At 48.9% G+C, this 22,474-nt stretch overlaps 1 protein-coding gene across 7 annotated transcripts in view; it reads right to left on the reverse strand.

Moving 5' to 3' along the window:
• CTNNAL1 (catenin alpha like 1) overlaps positions 1-22,474 on the reverse strand; it is a 106,665-nt gene that overhangs the window by 34,462 nt on the left and 49,729 nt on the right. For 5 of the 7 annotated variants that reach the window (XM_077310387.1, XM_077310386.1, XM_077310390.1 and 2 more), the window contains 2 exons: positions 10,994-11,152; positions 3,203-3,295 (listed from right to left, as the gene is read on the reverse strand). In XM_077310387.1, the coding sequence (XP_077166502.1) occupies positions 3,203-3,295; positions 10,994-11,152 (252 nt within the window). The remainder of the gene's footprint in view (positions 1-3,202; positions 3,296-10,993; positions 11,153-22,474) is intronic. The other 2 variants (XM_077310393.1, XM_077310389.1) reach the window with 1 other exon arrangement.

The raw sequence follows: 22,474 nt of genomic DNA on the forward strand, positions 1-22,474 counted from the left end.
CTGAGTCTACAACGCAGACTCCACAACGGAAAAACAAAGTTCTGTACTTAGGAAAATTCATATACACCACTATAGGATGGGTGAGACTTGTCCTGGCATTAGTATGTGTGAAAAGGATCAGGGGGTCTTAGTAGACCAGACAATGGACATGAGTTAGCAGTGTGACTCGGTAGCTAAAAAGGCAAACTGGAATTTGGGCTGTATTAAAAGAAGTAGAGTGTCCAGACCACATGACGGAATATTACCACTTTACTCAGCTCTATTAAGACTTCACTTGGAGAACTGTGTTCAGTTTGGGGCACTATAACTGAAGGAAGATATAGAGAAACTGGAGCATGTCCAGAGGATGGCAACAAAGATGGTGAGAGGTTTGGAGACCAGTCATATGAGGGAAGGTTGAGGGAGCTTGGTCTGTTTAGCCTGGAGAGAAGATGACCAAGAGGTGATATGATATTTTCAGCTAAACATCTGGAAGAAGTTCCTGACAGTTAGAGCGGTTCCTCAGTGGAACAGGCTTCCTTGGGAGGTGCTGAGTTCTCCTTCTTTGGAAGTTTTTAAGCAGAGGCTAGATAGTCATCATGAGCCTCTTGTGACGCAGGGTGGTAAAGCAGCAGAAATGCTGTCTGAAGCTGTCTGCCCATGAGGCTGGGAGTTCAATCCCAGCAGCTGGCTCAAGGTTGACTCAGCCTTCCATCCTTCCGAGGTCGGTAAAATGAGTACCCAGCTTGCTGGGGGGTAAACGGTAATGACTGGGGAAGGCACTGGCAAACCACCCCGTATTGAGTCTGCCATGAAAACGATGGAGGGCGTCACCCCAAGGGTCAGACATGACTCGATGCTTGCACAGGGAATACCTTTACCTTTACCTTTAGATAGTCATCTGACAGAAATGCTGGTTTTATAAACTTAAGAAGATTGTGAAGGGCTGTGCCAGTGTTTGTCTCTTGCAGCCCTTCCTTGCATACCCAGGGAAATGCTGATTCCCACTCTGGGATGGTAGGTAAATTTCCTCCAGTCCAGGCTGGATTCTGGACATTTCTGGTGGGGTGAGGATCATTTGGGCATGAAATTGGGTTCACTGTGGGTAGGTACTTGTGAGTTCCCCAGTGTGTGGTGTGGTGATGGACTAGATGACCCTGGAGTTCCATTTCAACTCTATGATCCTATGATTCTATACAGTCCTCACCCCAGTTCCTAGTATCTCTGGAGCAAAACCAGGGAACCCTGGTGCTTCATGCCCTGGATATCTGGAGAGCCAATCACAGCAATATGAATATACCAGTGGTCTAACTTGAGATGTGCAAACTTAAATGGACTCCGGGGAATGGTAGAGGACAGGAAGGCCTGGAGGATCATTGTCCATGGGGTCGCGATGGGTCGGACACGACTTCGCACATAACAACAACAACAAACTTGAGATGAGGCAACCTAATAGATCCAACCCACATGAAAGGTCCAGACTTCAACTGCAGTCTGGTGACAAAGGAATGCTGACTCCTGATGCATGAAGCTCCCTTATGCTGAATCAGACCCTCCTCCTTTGGCCCATCAAGGTCAGTACTGCATGCAGAGACGGGCAGTATCTCTCCAGGGTCTCAGGCTGGGGTCTTTCACATATCATATAGCCTGGTCCTTTTAGAAGGACATACTAGGGGTTGGACCTGGGACCTTCTGCATACCAAACAGATGCTCTGACACTGAGCCACAACCCCTCCCTGTGGTTTGCAAAACAGGAACACACGCATTTTCTACCGCCCTTGCCATTCTGCAGCAAATTCCTGACTCGTCCTCCAGGTATGCATTAACCAGGTTTAGTGCAGGGATTCTCAACCAGGGTGTCAGGATTGTTAGAAAACCCTGTCATAAATGAGCCTAAATTCCTCCATGACAGTTAGATTGCTTGGTGCCTGGGAGCTCCAGGTCCTATATCATGCTTACTAGTTAAAAGTGAAATGTGTGTTATTGTAGCCATTATCTCTGAATGTGCTTTTCCGTGAGGCCTCCCGGCTGGGTCTGGTTCTGCTAAGCATAACATCTTATCTAAGCCTGAAGACAGCCAAGGACATGTGAAAGTAACACTGTTTTTAATTGCATTTGCATCCTCTCTCTGCCTCCCCTCCGTTGGGAACTTTCAAGTTTTGGGCGGGAGAATTGTATTGATAAGAAGAAGCAAATCTGTCCTCAGGCAGATTTGACTTCGCTAGTCTAGATGTATGAAGTGCTCCTCAATAAAAACTTTCTATTTCTAAGAAGTTGGTTGTGAGTCCTTGCAACGTCTGACACAGGGTGCTGCAGGACCCCCTGAAGTGTGGATTAGCGGGGTGGGTGGCTCTGTTATTTTTTTATTATTTAAAAACAAATGAATTAACCAATGGTTTATTATAATCCAAGATGAGCATCTAGAGACAGCCATAACAGAATTGTACAGCAGTCATTCAAAAACAGCTATTAATATCATATAAATATACAGATAAAACAATAAAAAATTTATTTGGAGATAGACAGTTACTTCTGCCTTATTGAGCACGCTGCAACACAATATTTGGCTATATTGAAAGTTATTTCAGTATAGCGGTCAGGATTTTTTAAAATTAAGATTTCCCCCCTTATATAGGCAGCTTGACATGCCCCTTCCCAAAGGGGACAATTGTGGGCCTGGAAGGCATGGGAAGGGGAGGGGCCCTGGACAGTCGGACCTTGGCCAGGAGAGGCTCCTCTCACTTGGAGTGTTTTTGCTTGAACTTGGGGGGGGGCGGGCGGGAGAGAGGGCACAGGCTACAGAAGGCCCCTGAGGAACTCCAGGGCTCGGGGTCAGCAGAAGTAAATAACATAGAAGGCGGCCCACGGCGGGGACTGGGCAGGTCAGGGGGCGCCAACTGGGCACCCCGCTTGTCAGTCAGGGGGGAAGAGGCCAATGGCCACCCTTCCCCATCCCATACAGGGCCCTCCTCGAAGGCCCTTATTGTTTTATTTATACCGCTCTCGCGGAGCGGTTACAGATTCTATGATTCTATCTGCACTTTACATCACCGGGATATTGTCCTTGTTTTTAAATTTATGTGTGGAAGGTAACTATTTTAAATACAATAATATAAGAGGGGAGACATGTGCCTTCTCCCTCCACCTCATCTAAGTAGTCAAGCACAGAACAGACTGCTTGACGAAAACCAATTTACCACAAAAAGTTAAAGATTAGGCATACCTGAGGCCCAGTTGCCTTGAAAGTGTCCTCTGCATGTAGACAGGTGATTTCAAGTGGCTCCGTCCCAGAGACATGCCTCAGCAAATGACATATCTGCCAAAACACAAAAACCCAACAACTAGGTACAGAATGGCCAACAAATAACAAGCAACATTCTTGAGTTTGAGTTCAGTGGAACTTTTAAGATCAACCAAGTTTGATTGAAATTATAAACATGTGCATGCAAACAAAAGCCTTTAAGGCCATCCACGGTCTTGGGCCCACTCTGCAGGTGCTCATCTGCTGGTGGTCCTCAGCCCACGAGAAGTATGCCTGGCCTCAACCTGGGACGGGGCCATTTTGGTCCTTGCCCCAACCTGGAGGAATGAACGCCTGGCAGAGCCAAGGGCCCTGACGGAGCATTCACAATTCCGCATGACGGAGCTCTTCCTCTAGGTATTTAGTTGAGGCCAGGGCAGTTAAAATGATAAGTCCAATGAATTCTTGACATGTCTTGCTGACAACTTCATTTCCCAAATGGTGGAATGGGCAACTAGGCAGGTCTGCAGTTTTAGACTTGATTCTCCCCAACAGGGAGGAACTGGATGATGAGATGAAAATAGTAGGCACACTTGGTAGTAGTGAACATGTGATTTTGGCATTTGCAATCCTGGGGAAGAGAAGAACTGTATGTAGTCAGACATACAGGCTGAACTTCAGGAAAACAAATTCTGTCCATTACTTTTGAGAATTTTTGGAGAACAGTAAAAGTGCCAGAAAGTTAGAGATAGGAAAATGTTGTCCCCATCCTCAAGAAGGGGACAAAGGAGGACCCAAATAAATCCTGACTCACTAGCTGGACATATATAGCTGGAAAAAGTTTAGAACAAATCATCAAATAGTCTATCCCTGAGCAGCTAGAGATGACGGCTGTAATTACTAAGAGTCAGCACGATTTTCTCAAAAACAAGTCATGACAAACTAACCTTATTTCTTTTTTTTTTGAGAAAGTTACTACCTTGCTGGACTATCACAATGCTGTCAATATAGTTTATCTTGATTTCAGTAAAGCTTTTGATAAGGTTACAAGCTAGTAAAAATGCGGTATGGATCCTATTACAGATAGGTGGATCGAGAACTGGTTAGCAGATCACACCCAAAGGGTGCTTGTTAATGGTTCATCGTCTTCTTGGAAATGAAGCGACGTCTCAGGGATCTGTCCTGGGCCTTGTGTTTTTCATTTATAAATGATTTAAACATTTATAAATGATTTGAACGAAGGAACAGAGACAGAAGTAACAATGTGATTTTGAACTTCATGATCTTGGGATAGAGAAAAGCTGTACATAGTCACACATACAGGCTGGACATCAGGAGAGCAAATTTTAACAAACTGAAAGTTACGTTGGGTAGAATCCCCTGGTCAGAAAAACTTAAGCAGATGATAGTCCAAGAACTTTGGGAGTTTCTTAAAAATGAAAGACTGAAGACTCATTTAGTAAATGGAAGGAGGGCCTTATAACCAAGGAGGAATATAAGTAAATAACCAATATATGTATGGAGTGTTAGAAAAGCTAAAGCTCATTATGAGCTTAGGCTAACAACAAATGCTAAAAACTACAACAAAGGATTCTTTAATTATATTCAAAGTAATAAAAAAATACGGACATGGTGGAACCACTGCAGGGACAAGACAGTGGCGTTGTCACAGGTGATGAATTGCTCCATTCCTACTTCTCCTCAATCCTCTCTTGTGAAGGGAATCCTGCTCAATGTGGCAAAATCATTTCACATAATGGGAGTTGTGGCCTAGGATCAATGGAGGGGAAGTTCATAAACACCTAATTTCATTACATGAACCCAAATCCTCTGGGCACAATGAATTGCATCCCAAGAATACTAAAAGAATTTGCAGATGTAATTTCTGAACCTCTGCCCACTAGTTCTGACAATTCTTGGAGGTGAAGTGCCAGAAGACTGGAGGTATTGCGTAAATGTTGTCCACATCTTCAAGGAGAAAGGGGGGATCTGGGTAACTACTGACCCATCAACTTGATGTTTACAGCTGGAAAAGTTTTAGAACAAATAATCTAACAGTCAGTCCTTGATCAGCTAGATTGGATAGCTGTGATCATGTCAGATGAATCTTATATCTCTCTCTCTCTCTCTCTCTTTTTTTTTTTTGAGAAAGCTACTACCCTGCTAGGTCTGAGGAAAGCTGTGATCATTGCATACCTTGATTTCAATAACCTTTCATAAGGTTCCACATGATATTATTGTTGACAAGTTGGTAAAATGCAGTATGGATCCTATTACTGTTAGGTGGGTTGAAAACTGGTTGACAGATTGCACCCAAAGAGTCCTTGTAAATGTCTTATCTTCTTGAAGAAGAGTGACAAGTGGGGTGCCCCAGGGATCTGTCCTGGGCCCTGTTTTGTTCAACATATGCATAAATTATTTGGCTAAAGGAAAAGAGGGGGTCCTTATTAAATTGGCAGATGTCACTAAATTGGGATGGGTAGCAATCACAACAGAAGACAAAATCAGAATACAAGATGATCTTGATAGGCTAGAAAATGGGCTAAAATAAATAAAATGAATTTCAATACTTATAAATGGACATTTCTGCATTTAGGGAGGAAAAATACATCAATATAGGATGGGTGAAATTTATTTTGGCAGTAGTATGTGTGAAAAGGATCGGGGGGGTCTTAGTAGACCAGACAGTGAACATGAGTCAGCAGTGTGACTCGGTAGCTAAAAAGGCAAATGGGATTTGGGGCTGTATTAAAAGAAGTAGAGTGTCTAGATCATATAAAGTGATGCTACTGCTTTACTCCGCTCTGGTTAGACCTCACTTGGAGGACTGTGTTCAGTTTTGGGCACCACAACTGAAGATGTAGAGAAACTGGAGCGTGTCCAGAGGAGGGCTACGAAGATGGGGAGGGGTTTGGAGACCAAGTCGTATTTATCATTTATTTATTATTAAATTAATTTATAGCCTGCTACTTCCATGCAGTGCGTCAGGGTGGGTATCAATCCACATAAAAACCACAATAAAATCCCTTACAAGCCCTTAATATAACCAATTCACCCACCCATGGTAGGGACAGTAGCCCTCCGCCCACTCCACAGGCTTCAGACTGGTGCCTCATGGCAAATGGTGAGCCTGATGACCTGGCTCCACGGAGGGGTCCAACTCTAACTTGCCCTGGTCTTAACCAAGGACCTGGCCGAAGTGCTCCATTTTACAGGCCCTGCAGAACTGTGAAACCTTTGTCAGGGACCTCAGCTCTCCATGGAGCTCATTCCACAGGGCCAGGGCCAGGATCCAACAGATTAGCACCCACAGAGTGAAGCGGCCTGCTGGGGGTATTGGGAGATAGGTGGTCCCGGAGATATATGGGGCCCAAACTGCAGATGGCCTGAAAGGTTTATGCCAAAACCTCGAACCTGATCCGGGCAGCAACTGGAAATCAATGCAACTTCCTCAGCACAGGCTGGATATGGGCCCTCCAAGATGTTCCTGTGAAAACCCTAACAGATGCATTCTGCACCAGATGCAATTTCCAGGTAAAACACAAGGGCAAGTCCTTGTACAGCGAGTGATGGAAGAGCAGTCTGGAGGTGACCATTGCATGGATGAATGTGGCTAAGCAATCCGAGGACAGTTCTCCCCACACACTCGATTCCTGAGGTCGATACCGCTGGGAGAGGCCTATAGGAGGAAGACTCCCAGATAAAGATTGCCCCCCCCACCACCACCACGGAGCCGGGACTGGTTGAGTACTGAAAGCTCAGGCAAAGCAAGATCTCTCAGGATGACAGTTTTGCCATCTCGTGCCCAGGTCTTTCTCTTGCACTGCAAAGTAGCCTCTCAGGGTGGAGGACTTGCTCATTGACTTGGCATTACACAACACCAGTGTCAGCTCCACCCTAGCCTCCACCCTCACATGTCTTGGAATGGGGTAGGGGTTAGAAGGGCAGCAAGTGTGTCCAGATCCAAAAAATCTCAATGGGGGGGAGTCGACTGAAGATGGCACCGTAAAAGCTGGACTTCTGTTCAGCTCTTAAGCCATGCCGAGGGACAGGAGCTTCTGCACCTGGCTGACCTGAGCAGATACGCAAATCTGCTCGCCGGTCGCCCCAGGAAGCAGGAACGGCACCCTGAGGGTCCTACAGATCCGTGGGGAGGTAGGGATACCGAGCTCCCCGGATCAACAGCGGCGTGTGCTCAAGGTCACGATGGCGCCCTTGTCGCAAACAACTTTCTAAGCTTGAAACGACCAGCTGACCCTACATTCTTCCCAGACCATCTTTTACCAGATTGACAGGAGCGCTGACAGAAGCTGAAGTTTACAACAGTAAGGATTGAAAGCTTTCTGGCTTTTCCCTTTCTTTTCCCACAAGCTCTCCCCCCCATCTTCAACCAATTTACAAGTGAATTCCCTCTTTCGTCGAGTGAGAGACTCCCAGCTAATTATACCCACTAACCAAACAAAAAGAGAGTTTTGAAGTGTTGTCGGTGAAAGTTCAGTGGGGGTAGCTGACTTGTTACGGAGACCGACAAACTGATAATTTGGGATCGCTCGTGCTCCCGCGAGACCTCACAAGACTTTCTGTTTATAATTTGTGACTGCCTAGAACTATGGAAAAATTAACTAAGGCACAGCTTTTCCATTTGTTATGCGAAGGGAACTCAAAGATACTGAAAGCAGTCAATAAACTGGAAAAGGAAATCCGTGGGATTAAGGGGGAGCTTTTGGACGGAGCCGACGGTCTGGAGAGAGCAGCTGACATAGCTCAGCCAATAATAAATCAAACGAAAATTCAATGTTTGGAAGTTAATCAACAGGAGGGGGAGAGAGCTAGGGATGTAAAAACCCAAAGTACCTTTGAAGAACCTGGGAAAACAGATTCAAGGAAGGAAAGCACCGAAAACCTGGAAATCTATTCAGAGCAGGAAGTGATTTGGATCAGCAAAATAAAAAGAGTCTATTCAAAAGTGACAGCACCCAGGAAGCTATCAGGAGATATTCCTGTGCGACCAGAGGAAGAGATCCAGATAGATAAAGTATACAGAGCCTACTCAAAGGCGACTGCAAGCAAGAATCAAGTAAGAGACTTCTTTGGCACTGACAGAAGGACAATCAGAAACACTCTACTATGGAAAAAAACACAATTTCATTTTCTGCGACCACCTGAAGGATGAGTTGAACAATGGAGTATTCTCCTGGTTTCCTGTGGGAAAGACAGCAGCAGTAACTTTTAGGACAGGACCAATATATGAAGGGAACTGACTTTATATCATCTAAGACAATAATAGAATATATCCTTTGATTATACTCTCATATGTATTAACAACTACTCTGCTAAGAAAGATGGTAATAACTCCTAGATCAGGATCAATATGTGATGGGAATTGAATATGTATGTTAATATGTATGCTAAAAGAGGATGACAAACTATACTTCATAGGTATTAACAAGACGGCAGTAGTAACTCCTAGGTCAGGGTCAATTTATGAAGGGGACTGACCTTATATCATTTAAGATAATAACAGAATATATTCTTATAACAGATCATATTCTCATATGTATTAACAATCACTTTGCTAAGAAAAATGGTAAAAACTTCTAGATTAGGAATAATATGTGATGGGAACTGAATATGTATGTTAAAAGAGATGGCAAACCATATCAGCTGGCCGCTTTTTTCTTAATTTTTCTGTAAATGCTTTATATAATAATAAAAAATAAAACTATAAAAAAAAAATCTCAATGGGCGGGGCCTCCGTGAACCCTCCTAGCTCTATGCTTTTCTCTTGTCAAAGCTACTCCCACTGTCATACCTCCCTTGGCTCACTAGCGTTGGTATCCCTGTTCCAGGTTGGGCCCCTCTGCTAATAACACCCCTGACCTGGCATGCTACCACCAAAGGGATGTGAGCAACCTAACTCCTAATCTAACTCCAGACTAACTAGCTGCAAAATCAACCCCACCCACCCAAACCATTCCACTCCCAATCACTCCCAACAGAGTCCAAACCCCTCCCCTCTTCCCTTTCTAACTACAACTGCTAAGAACAATTGGTGATGGGGAAATGTTCTCTGGATCCCCCTCTCCAGAGCAGCTTTCTCAGGGTCAGACTCCCACAGGGTCCTCTAGGGCTAACTCACTCCTCCTTCCCTCTTATTCAAATCCTCTTCTTCTGTTCTTTATCTGGGAAGCCAGCACCTTCCTACAGACCTCATTGTTCTCCAGTTCTGCCAGGAAAGGTTGAATGAGCTTGGTCTGTTTAGCCTGGAGAGAAGACAACTAAGCGGTGATAAGATGATCATCTTCAAATACTTGAAGGGCTAGCATATAGAGCAGTGGTCCCCAACCCCCCGGTCCAAGGACCGGTACTGGTCCGTGGATCAGTCAGTACCAGGCCACGGCTCCTCCTCATCCTCCTCCCTGGCTGCTGCCTCGGGGGCTGCCCTGCCACTCTGCCGCCAGCTCACCTTTGGTGCTCTCCAGCGGCCGCCATGTCAGGGGCGCCGACAGGAAAGCAAGTGGAGCAGGGGCTCAGGCAGTGGCAGCGACCTCCCTCAGCAAAAGACAACCCCCCCCCCCCGAGGCCTCAGTAAAATTGTCAAGCGTTGACCGGTCCCCGGTGATAAAAAGGTTGGGGACCACTGATACAGAGGATGGAGCAGAGTTGTTTTCTGTTACCCCAGATGGTTGGACGCGAACCAGTGGGTTGAAATTAATTCAAAACACGTTTCGGCTAAACATCCAGAAGAAGTTCCTGACATTTAAAGCAGATCCTCAGTGGAACAGGCTTCCTTGGGAGGTGCTGGGGTATCCATGGTTCCTCTATATATTTGTGAAACAGCCTGGGGGGTGGAACGTGTCCGGCTGTCCAAGTTGGAATAGGGCCAATCAGGATGCAGCCAGCCCCTGCAGCTCCTGCCCTCCATCCCTGGAATCTAGCCTCTTTGCTCTCAGACGCACCTCAGTGCCTGGAGCCAGCAGCAGGTAAGGGGGGGAGGGGCCTGGGCATAGGGTCGTGGTGGAAGGCCTACTAACGGGGGCCTCTTGCCCTGCTAAGCAGGGCCTGCTAATGAGGGCCTCCTGTCCTGCTGCCTGCTAAGGAGCTGGCCAGCCTTTGCCCACCCCACTTGATCCGGCTGCCAGCTGCGGCCCAAAGCCACCTTAAGCTGCCTGGCCAGGGGCCAGGGGAGGGGACCCTTTCAAGGCCCGTTCTTAGGAACGGGCTTTGAAGCTAGTAAACAAATAAAACTATTGGTCTTAAAGAGACCACTGGATTCTGGCTCTGTTGCTTCAGACCAACGCAGCTTCCCACCTGAATCTAACATTCTAGTGTGAGTGCCAAATAAGAAGCTCTCGGGGTTCAGAACCTGCATCAACCAACACAGTGTCAAACTGGACATTTTGTGGAAGTCTGAGAACAATTCTGCCAAACATTTAGAAAATTGTGAAGAGGAGAACAATTAGCTCTTTCCCACCCAGCACACCTTCCCCAAACTCTCCTTCTGAAATTTTCATACCGGCTTCAGCAAATGCGCCCGAGCATCCAGGTGGCCAAGGACCTTGGGAAACCACAGGCACCCTGAGAGCCATTTCCATGCGAACCCTTGTCACTGCAAGGAGGCAAGACACACACACAGGCACACACACATACACACACACTGCAGGTAGCTGTGCCCTCAATGAAGCAGAACTCAAACTGCCCAAAACACCAAAAGGGTCTTTTGAACCCTTCTTGCTTGCCCCAGCCCAAATAACAAAGGTGACTCTCACTTACTTCCAGCAACTGCCCTTTCTGCTCAGAGAGCTTGCTGCTGTGCTCTGCAACAGCTTCAATGTTTCCTTCCTCTCCAGAGGTTTTCAGTGCTTTCAAGACCCAATGATCCGAATGATATTTCAGCAGGTCAGCAGCGACGGAGATGGCTGACCTGTGGAACTTTGAGATCAGGAAGGGGCGAGAGGGGAAGCCCTGCTGGTTACAATAGGGTGGGAAATAGACACTTTCCGAGTTGCTTGGCACAAGTAGGGACTGCCTCTAGATTATTATCTAAAACATTTAAAAAGAGGAATCCTCCCATCTCCATTAAAGGCCACAGATGGCCAAGCGGCCTAGTTAACTGTCCACATGGACCACTAGCTTGTGTGGCAGCCCTGGGGCACTATGGAAAACTGTACAGAATGAGCAGCAAGTAAGAACCGAGGAGGGACTGAGGGAATTGAGGTAAGGCAGGGAGAAACAACAGTGGTTTTAGTAGTGTGTGGTCCAATATTTTCATACAGTCCTATGCCACTGATGGAAACGTTATGCCACTGATGGAAACGGGTTCCTAAGGATGCAACTCTGCTTTGGATCACACTGCTAAATGGCTCCAACTATGAGTGGGCAAACTTACCTGTGAAGGGTTCTCAGAATAAGGCCTTTCCCCAGGAAACCCCTCAACCTTATTAGTGGCTCTTCTCCCCCCCCCCCAGCCCTCAGGCTAAAGCAGCAGATCTATTGAGATTAAACACCCACTTCACTGCTTCCCCAGGCTGGCAGGCAGGCAGGCAGGCAGGCAGGCAGGCAGGCCTTGACATGTGAGCAGGCTCTGGCCACAATCTGGTTCTGGGGGAAAGCAGTAACACCACAGGTAGAAAATGGCAGCCTGAGAAAGGAACCCGGGATTTCTCATGAAGGCTCATTTGGCTTGAGGATGGGGGGGCATTCTGCCTGGTACCTGTGGGACACCCTCTTCCCCATCCTCCTCGTGGGAATCAGGCTGGTCTTTCTGCCTCCACATGGGAGGGAGTACCCACCATCCTCAGCTTAGACTTCCTTAGCAAATCTCTCACCTACTTTGTGTCCCTCTCTGGATAAACATCTTAACACCGCCCGTGGCGCCACGGGCGCCACCGACTAAATAAAATGGTAAGGCATTCTGAGGCGGGATATGTCCGGGATGAGGAAGGGTCCGGATTGGACCCTTCCTCCGGACAGACAATTGGAGGGACCTGCCGATTGGTCCCTCCGATTCCCAGCCCCGAGCAACTGCGAGCCGCGCACAGCGCGGCTCGCAGTTGCTTCTTTGCCGCCGGCCTGACGCGTCGGAGGCGCAAAGTGCCTCCGACGCGTCAGGCCGTCCGCAAGGGAGCCTCCGGCAGCCGTGCGCAGCGCGGCTGCCGGGGGCTCCCTGGCCGCCGGCCTGACGCGCCGAGAGGCAACAGAAAACTCCGAGGAGCCATCAACATTAAAAACAAAACAAAAAAAACAGCCGAAAAGCGCCAGTACCTGGCTTGCCGGGCGTCAAGCCGCCGGCCTGGGGGCTCCCAGCCCTCATGGCCGCAACAGAAAACTCTGAGGAGCCATCGACATTAATAACAAAAACAAAAACAGCCGAAAAGCGCCATTACCTGGCTCGCCGGGCATCAAGCCGCCGGCCTGGGGGCTCCCAGCCCTCATGGCCGCAACAGAAAACTCCGAGGAGCCGCCGACATTAAAAAAAAAAAAACACAGCCGAAAAGAGCCAGTACTTGGCTCGCCGGGCGTCAAGCCGCCGTCCTGGGGGCTCCCAGCCCTCATGGCCGCAACAGAAAACTCCGAGGAGCCACTGACATTAAAAAAAAAACATAGCCGAAAAGCGCCAGTACTTGGCTCGCCGGGCGTCAAGCCGCCGGCCTGGGGGCTCCCAGCCCTCATGGCCGCAACAGAAAACTCCGAGGAGCCGCCGACATTAAAAAAAAAAAAAAAACACAGCCGAAAAGCGCCAGTACTTGGCTCGCCGGGCATCAAGCCGCCGGCCTGGGGGCTCCCAGCCCTCATGGCCGCAACAGAAAACTCCGAGGAGCCACCGACATTAAAAAAAAAAACACAGCCGAAAAGCGCCAGTACTTGGCTCGCCGGGCGTCAAGCCGCCGGCCTGGGGGCTCCCAGCCCTCATGGCCGCAACAGAAAACTCCGAGGAGCCACCGACATTAAAAAAAAAAACACAGCCGAAAAGCGCCAGTACTTGGCTCGCCGGGCGTCAAGCCGCCGGCCTGGGGGCTCCCAGCCCTCATGGCCGCAACAGAAAACTCCAAGGAGCCACCGACATTAAAAAAAAAAACACAGCCGAAAAGCGCCAGTACCTGGCTCACAGTCCATAGGGCAGGTTGCCGCCTGCCCGCGAGACCAGGAGGGCCCAGATGCCGCCACCAACAACGGGCCCACGCAGCCGGGAGCAGCCTGCGCCGCCACAAGATGTCCCCGCCTCGCTGCAGCCGCCGCCCGCCCCGCCTGCACAGAGCCGGGACCTCCAGCCTGAGCACAGTGGGGGAGCAGCGCCGCTGGCCACCCCGCCCACCTGACGCCCAAGCCTCCGGAAACAGCGCACGAGGCGCTGCGCCGCGCTGCCCGCACAATGCTCTGCTTCCCCGCTGTCCCACGGAGCCGGCCTCGCCGTGGGAGCGGCGCTGCCGGCCACCCCGCCCACCTGACACCGAAACCGCGCAAGAGGAGCCGTGCCGCTCGCACAACACTCCGCTCGCCCGCTGTCCCACGGAGCCGCAAGCAGAAGCCTCAACATCGCGCTGGAGCGCCGCCTCCGCCCACCCTGCCCACCAGACGGCCGAAGCTGCCCCAGCCGCGCCCAGGGAGCCACGCTGAGCAGCTCCAGACTCCAGCAGCCAGCTCTCTCCTGCCCTCCAGCCCGGCTGCCTCCGCTTTCTGCCTTGCACAGGCACTCCGGTAAGCCACGGGCTGGGGGGTGGGCCAGGATTAGTCGCTGCCGCCTCCCCAGATGGCCAACACCCGGCCTCTGGTACGTGCTCTGGCCCTGCTGCCATCACAGCCTCCCTAGAGCCCGCTGTATTTGGATTACAGCGGGCTTATTTTCTAGTTAATAAATACTGTATGACTCATCAATGTCAACATCTGAAGGTTTGGGCTTGGGTGTCATCAGTATGCCGATAACTCTCAGCTCTACCTCCCGAAGGGCAACTGACCAAACTCCCTCCTCCCCAACTGGCCAGATGTCTGGAGGCTGTGGGTGACTGGTTAAAGCAGAATCACTTGAAGCTGAACTCTAAAAAGATGGAGGTCCTGTGGCTGGGTAGGAAAGGCCCAGTGCAGGAAGCGTGCCTACCCAGCCAGGTTACTGTGCTACTTATGGCTGCACAGACCACTAGGAATCCGGGAGTGATACTTGATGTCTCCCTTTCTATGGTGGCTCAAGTCACCAAAGTAGCTCAGCAGGCATTTTTTAATCTATGCCAGGTTAGGATTACTAGCTCCCTACCTGGCTCCAGACCACCATCCACACAACAGTGAGCTCTGGAGTAGACTTCCCTTGTCCTGGTTCTCACTAGGACAGCTTGGAGGGCAACTGCACTAGCTCCCAGTACCGTACCGAATTAGGTTCAAGATGCTGGTTTTGACCCTCAAGACAATTTGCAGACTGGGTCTGGCATATCTGATGGACCGAATCTCCAAATGTTTCCCCAAAAAGCATTACATACAGCCAGTTCCAACAGTTTGGTGGTCCCAGGCCCACAAAAGTTGTGCCTTGTTGTTGTTGTTGTTAGGTGCGAAGTCGTGTCTGACCCATCGCGACCCCATGGACAATGATCCTCCAGGCCTTCCTGTCCTCTACCATTCCCCAGAGTCCATTTGCACCTACTGCTTCAATGACTCCATCCAGCAACCTCATTCTCTGTCATCCCCTTCTTCTTTTGCCCTCAATCGCTCCCAGCATTAGGCTCTTCTCCAGGGAGTCCTTCCTTCTCATGAGGTGGCCAAAGTATCTGAGCTTCATCTTCAGGATCTGGCCTTCTAAGGAGCAGTCAGGGCTGATCTCCTCTAGGACTGACCGGTTTGTTCGCCTTGCAGTCCAAGGGACTCGCAAGAGTCTTCTCCAGCACCAGAGTTCAAAAGCCTCAATTCTTTGACGCTCGGCCTTCCTTATGGTCCAACTTTCGCAGCCATACATTGAAACTGGGAATACCATAGCCTTGACTAAACGCACTTTTGTTGGCAGGGTGATGTCTCTGCTTTTTAGGATGCTGTCTAGATTTGCCATAGCTTTCCTCCCCAGGAGCAAGCGTCTTTTAATTTCTTTGCTGCTGTCCCCATCTGCAGTGATCTTGGAGCCCAGGAAAATAAAATCTGTCACTATCTCCATTTCTTCCCCATCGATTTGCCAGGAATTGAGAGGGCCGGATGCCATGATCTTTGTTTTCTTGATGTTGAGTTTCAAGCCAACTTTTGCACTCCTCCTTCACCCGCATCAACAGGCTCTTTAGTTCCTCTTCACTTTCTGCCATTAGAGTGGTATCATCTGCATATCTGAGGTTGTTGATATTTCTCCCTGCAATCTTGATCCCAATTTGTGATTCCTCTAATCCCGCCTTTCTCATGAAAAAGTTGTGCCTAGCCTTGACCAAAGCCAGGGCCTTTCCAGTCTTGGCCCCTACATGGTAGAATGAGATCCTGGAGAGCTCCAGCTCTGGTTCGGCCGTGACTTGGAGTACTGTGTTCAGTTTTGGGCACCCCAGTTGAAGAGGGATGTTGACAAACTGGAGCGTGTCCAGAGGAGGGCAACAAAGATGGTAAGGGGTTTGGAGACGTATGAAGAAAGATTGGGGGAGCTTGGTCTGTTTAGCCTGGAGAGGAGACGACTGAGAGGGGATCTGTATTCAAGTATTTAAAAGGGTGCCATATGGAAGATGGAGCAGAATTGTTCTCTCTTGCCCGAGAGGGACAGACCCGAACGAATGGGATGAAATTAATTCAAAAGAAATTCCATCTAAACATCCAGAAGAAGTTCTTGACAGTTAGAGCGGTTTCTCAGGAGGTAGTGGGTTCTCCATCTTTGGAAATTTTTAAACAGAGGCTAGATACCCATCTGACGGAGAGGCTGATTCCGGGAAGGCAAAGGGGTGGCAGGTTACAGTAGATGAGCGATTGGGATGTGAGTGTCCTGCATAGTGCAGGGGGTTGGACTAGATGGCCTATGAAGTCCCTTCCAACTCTATTATTGTATGATTCTATGATTCTAAGAGGGCAGGATCAGGAGCTGCATCTCCCTTGCCTGGATGGGGTGCAATTAACACCTGGACTGGTTGCCAGGAATTTGGGAATGACCTTGGATGCCTCCCTTTCCATGGAGGCTCAGGTCACGAAACTTGCCTGAATTGAATACTTCCATCTCCGCCAAACGCTGCAACTAGCACCCTACCTGTCCTCTGGCCACTTGGCTACAGTGATCCATGCAATGGTTACTTCCAGATTAGACTTCTGTAACTTGCTCTACATGGGCCTGCCCTTGGATTTGACCTGGAACCTGGAGCCGGTACAAAATGTGGCTGCCAGGGTCCTCACTAGAACACCATGCAGGGCCCATATTCAGCCGGTGCTGCAACATCTGCACTGGTTACCACTCTGCTTCCAGGTCAAGTTCAAGGTGCTGGTATTGACCTTTAAGACTATACGTGGCCTGGGTCTCATCTGCTTATGCCCCCCACAGGCCTCTTTGCTCTGCAGGTATGAATCCACTGGTTGTCCCAGACCCCTGGGACATCCACCTGGCCTCAAGAAGGGCCAGGCCCTTTTCAGTCTTGGCCCCAACCTGGTGTAATGAGATCCCAGAATCAGAGAGGGTCCTGCCAGAGTTGTCAGTTTTCCACAGGACCTGCAAGACGGAGCTGGTCTTGCCAGGCGTATGATTGAGGCCAGTGTGGAGTCTCGGTGTTGCCATCGGAGGATCCCCCCCTAAAGTATGATTGTATCTGGTCCTTCGCTCTCAGAAGAAGAGAACTTCTTCTCCAGGACACTCATCCCATCATCTGCAGTGAGTGTGACATGATTGCCTTCATCCCTGAAGACAAGATGGACTACATCTGCCCCAAGTGTAAGCTGGTAAAACTTTTGGAGGAAAAGTTTGGGGATTAGAAGACAGTATTATTACTCTGACCCAAATTAAGAAAGGGGAGGAGCTCATAGACCAGAGCTGTGCAATAAAGAGGATACAACCAGTCATGAAGAGGATACGGGGATTGACCTCAATACGGAGCCTCTACAGACAGTTCAGAAAAAGACTCAAAGGCATAGAGCGAGACAGTTCTCGTGGCCTTTGGAGCTCCAGAATAGATTTCAGGCCCTTGCAGAGGAGGTGCAAGTGTCAACGAGGGACGAGGTCCCAAAACAAAGTCTAAGACAACGTGAAGAGGCCACGGGGATAGAAGGAAATGGAGTTGAGAAGAAAAAAAAAGGGGAGTACTAGTAATTGGAGACTCCCTGCTAAGAGGAATGGATCGCCATGTGGCTGGGCCCGAACCCCTAACCTGAGAGGTGTGTTGCTTGCCAGGGGCCAAAATTAAAGGCGTTTCAGAACGGCTGCCCAAACTCCTCAAATCTACAGATCGCTACCCATTTGTGATGGTCCAAGTGGGAACGAATGACATGTCCATGAATACCATCGCTCCTATTATCTGGGGAGCAAGCTCAAGCAAATGGGGGCACAAGTGGTATTCTCTTCAATCTTGCCTGTCAAGGGAAGAGGAATGTGTCGGGAGAGGAAGATAATGGAGGTGAATCAGTGGCTGCGTAGTTGGTGCCGGCAGGAGAGATTTGGTTTCTGGGACCATGGGATAGGCTTTCTTGAGGAAGGCCTACTAGCACCTGATGGACTGCACTTATCAAAGTTGGGGAAGAATGTGTTTGGCGGGAACCTGTGGAGATTCATCAGGAGAGCTTTAAACTGAAGCCACAAGGGGAAGGAGACAATCAACATAGGGAGTGTAAGGAATGAGACCGATTGGGGGCAGGCCAACCGGCAAGGCCAGCTCATAGGGAACCAAAAGTAAAATAATTCAGATGCCTTTATACTAACGCCCGAAGCATGGGCAATAAGAAGGAAGAGCTGGAACTATTCATGCTGATCTAATAGGCATTACAGAAACGTCGTGGAATGATTGGACTGTAATGGTGGATGGATATGAACTGTTCAGAAAAAAACAGAATAGATCGAAGAGGTGGAAGAGTGGCACTGTATGTGAGGAAAGGGCTTACCTGTCAGGAAATTCTAGTGAAGGAGAGCATATCTACAGTGGAAAGCATCTGGGTGAAAATAAGCAAGGGGAAAACAAACAGTGTGGTGATTGGTGTCTGCTACCGACCGCCTGACCAACGAGAGGATGTGGATGCTGCATTTTGTGAGCAGCTTGAGAAAATATCCAAGCGGCAGTATCTTGTCATCATGGGTGACTTCAATTTCCCAGATGTGTGCTGGGAAACAAACTCTGCGAAGCGTTCTCAGTCGTGCAACTTTCTGACCTGCCTAGCTGACAATTTCATTTATCAAATGGTAGATGAACCCACAAGAGGTTCAGCCATACTGGACTTAATACTGACCAACAGGCAAGAGTTGGTGGATGAGGTGAAGGAGTTGGGGACCCTAGGGGGAAGTTACCATGTCCTCATAGAATTCCTTTTGAGATGGGGAGGCAAGGAAGCTTGTAGCCAGACGCGGATGTTGGATTTTCGTTGGGCAAATTTTAATAAACTCAGAGACATGATGAGTGTCATACCATGGACGAGAATGCTGGAAGGGAAGGGAGCATGTGAAGGGTGGGCGCTACTCAAACAAGAGCTATTGCATGCTCAATCAATGACTATCCCAGAAAGACGAAAACACTGCAGGAGCTCTAAGAAGCCTATTTGGATGAACAGAGAACTTCAAGAGGAACTAAGAAAGAAAAGGGAAATGTTCAGGAAATGGAGGGAAGGACAGAGCTGTAAAGAAGAGTACCTACAAGTTACTAGGCACTGTAGATTCATCATCAGAAAGGCCAAAGCTGAGAGTGAGCTAAGATTGGCCAGGGAAGCCCATTGTAACAAGAAAAGATTTTTCAGTTATGTGAGGAGCAAACGTAAAGAAGGCAATAGGCCCACTGTTGGGTGCGGATGGACAAACTCTAATGGAAGATGCAGAGAAAGCAGAAAGGCTTAGTGCTTATTTTACATCTGTTTTTTCCCACAGGTCAAAGGGTTTAGGCACATCCAGAGATGGCAGTAGCCAAGGGATAGTGTCTGGGTGGCAGGTTGACATGGACAAAGAGGTTGTTGAGAGGCATTTAGCTGCACTGGATTAGTTCAAATCCCCTGGGCCTGATGAAATGCACCTGAGAGTGCTCAAAGAACTTTCCGGAGAACTTGCAGAACCCTTGTCCATCATCTTCAGGACCTCTTTAAGGACTGGAGATGTCCCGGAGGACTGGAAGAGAGCAAACATTATTCCAATCTTCAAAAAAGAGAGGAAGGATGACCCGGGAAACTACAGACCAGTGAGTCTGACCTCTGTTGTGGGGAAGATAATGGAGCAGATATTAAAGGGAGCGATCTGCAAACATCTGGAGGACAATTTGGTGATCCAAGGAAGTCAGCATGGATTTGTCTCCAACAGGTCCCGCCAGACCAACCTGGTTTCCTTTTTTGACCAAGTAACAGGTTTGCTGGATCGTGGAAATTCGGTTGGTGTCGTTTACTTGGATTTTAGTAAAGCTTTTAATAAGGTTCCCCATGATGTTCTGATGGATAAGTTAAAGGGCTGCAATCTGGATTTTCAGATAGTTAGGTGGATAGGGAATTGGTTAGAGCAGTGGTCCCCAACCTGCGGGCCGCGGCCCGGCGCCGGGCCGCAAAGGCCATGGCGCCGGGCCGCGGCTCCCTCTCCCCGCCCCCCCCCGCAGTAAAAAACTTCCCAGGCCGCAAGCTTGCGGCCCGGGAAGCTACTTACTGCGGGAGGGCGGGGAGAGGGAATCAGGGCCGGGCCGCGCCCGTGCAGGCCGCGCCCACTCGGCCCGATCCGTGGGTGCGGCCAGCGGGCGCGGCCGGGCGTGGCTTGCGGGTGCGGCCCGCAGGCACGGCCGGGCGCGGCTTGCGGGTGCGGCCCACGGGCGCGGCCGGGCGCAGCTCGCGGGCGCGGCCAGATCCGCGGGTGCGGCCTGCAGGTGTGGCTCGCGGGCGCGGCCCGAAGCATGGGCGTGGCCCGCGCGGGCGCGGTCCCTGCGGGCGCGACCCAATGCCCTGCCGGTCCCCAGCCTAATAAAGGTTGGGGACCACTGGGTTAGAGAACCGCACTCAAAGAGTTGTTGTCAATGGTATTTCATCAGACTGGAGGGAGGTGAGTAGCAGGGTACCTGAGGGCTCGGTGCTTGGCCAGGTACTTTTTAACATATTTATTAATGATCTGGATGTGGGGGTGGAGGGACTACTCATCAAGTTTGCAGATGACACCAATTTGGGAGGACTGGCAAATACTCCCAAAGATAGAGACAGAGTTCAATGAGATCTGAACACAATGGGCAAATGGGCAAATGAGAACAGGGTGCAATTTAATAAGGGTAAGTGTAAAGTTCTGCATCTGGGTCAGAAAAATGAAAAGCATGCCTGGATGGGGAATACACTTCTAGGTAACACTGTGTGTGAATGAGACCTTGGGGTACTTGTGGATTGTAAGCTAAACATGAGCAGGCAGTGTGATGCAGCGGTAAAAAAGGTGAATGCCATTTTGGGCTTTATCAACAGGGGCATCACATCAAAATCCAAAGATGTCATAGTCCCATTGTATACAGCACTGGTCAGACCACACCTGGAGTACTGTGTGCTGTTCTGGAGGCTTCACTTCAAGAAGGACGTAGATAAAATTGAAAGGGTACAGAGGAGAGCGACGAAGATGATCTGGGGCCAAGGGACCAAGCCCTACGAAGATAGGTTGAGGGACTTGGGAATGTTCAGCCTGGAGAAAAGGAGGTTGAGAGGGGACATGATAGCCCTCTTTAAGTATTTGACAGGTTGTCACTTGGAGGGGGGCAGGATGCTGTTTCCGTTGGCTGCAGAGGAGAGGACACACAGTAATGGGTTTAAATTTCAAGTACAACGATATAGGATAGATATCAGGAAAAAAAATTTCACAGTCAGAGTAGTTCAGCAGTGGAATAGGCTATCTAAGGAGGTGGTGAGCTCCCCCTCACTGGCAGTCTTCAAGCAAAGGTTGGATACACATTTTTCTTGGATGCTTTAGGATGCTTTGGGCTGATCCTGCGTTGAGCAGGGGGTTGGACTAGATGGCCTGTGTAGCCCCTTCCAACTCTATGATTCTATGATTCTATGATTCTAACTTAACCCATGGGCTGAATGAGGGGGTGGAGGGGGAGATTAGAACTCTTTATAGGAACTAGATTGCCATCTGATTAACTGTAATGTAAGGGGCATTTTAGTTTTTTAAAGGTATCTTATTGTATTTTATCATTGTTGTGAACTGCCGTGAAACTTTTTAGAGAGCAGCAGTATAAAAATTGAAAAATAAATAAATGTCATGGAATCTCCTGGGTGACAGGCTTTGGCTACAACTTCAAGAGTTTCCATCTGATGATGATGATGTCATCCATTCAGTCATGTCCAACCCTTGGCAATTCTATAGGAAAGTCTTCGCTATGCGCCCCTGTCTCTGACTGCTTCTTTTAGTTGGTTCATGGTCATCCCCGTCATCGTGTCCAGCCAGCGGATCTTTTGCTGACAACGTTTCCTTTTGCTGCTGACCATGCCGAGCATTAATGATTTTTCTATCAACTTTGATCGCATGATGTGTCCAAAGTAAGTGAGCTTTAGCCGTCATATCTTCCCTTCTAATGATTGGTCTGCTTCTCTCTAAAACTATCTTGTTGGTAACTTTGGCTGTCCATGATATTCGCAGCATTCGTCTCCAGCACCATAATTCAGAAGCATCTATTCTCCTCCTGTCTTCCTTCTTCAGGCTCCAGCTTTCACATCCATAGGTTGTTATGGGGAAGACAATGGTGTTGACTAGCCGGCACTTTGTATTAAGGCTGATATCCTCACTCTTCCATGCTGCATCCCCCACTTTGATTGATCATAGAGCCAAGAAAGATGAAATCATCAATGCATTCAATGTTCTCAATTTCAATTGTGACTTTGGTGCTACTGCCAATAGTTGTTATGATCTTGGACTTTTTGATATTTAGGTATAGTCCCATTGTTTCACTTTCTTCTTTTAGTCTCTTTATCAGGATCTTCAGATCATGCTCAGATTCAGGAAGGAGTGTTGTATCATCTGCCAAGTGGAGATTACTGATGTTACGACCTCCAATGTTGACTCCAATCGTAGATTCTTCCAGATTAAGCTTCCGCATAATTTCCTCTGCATAAAGGTTAAAAAGAAAGGGTGATAAGATACACCCTTGTCTCACTCCTGGGCTGACCTTGAACCAATCCGTGTCTCCATAT

Source organism: Paroedura picta, chromosome 14, assembly GCF_049243985.1.
Source record: "Paroedura picta isolate Pp20150507F chromosome 14, Ppicta_v3.0, whole genome shotgun sequence".
In the NCBI taxonomy this organism is placed as follows: domain Eukaryota; kingdom Metazoa; phylum Chordata; class Lepidosauria; order Squamata; family Gekkonidae; genus Paroedura; species Paroedura picta.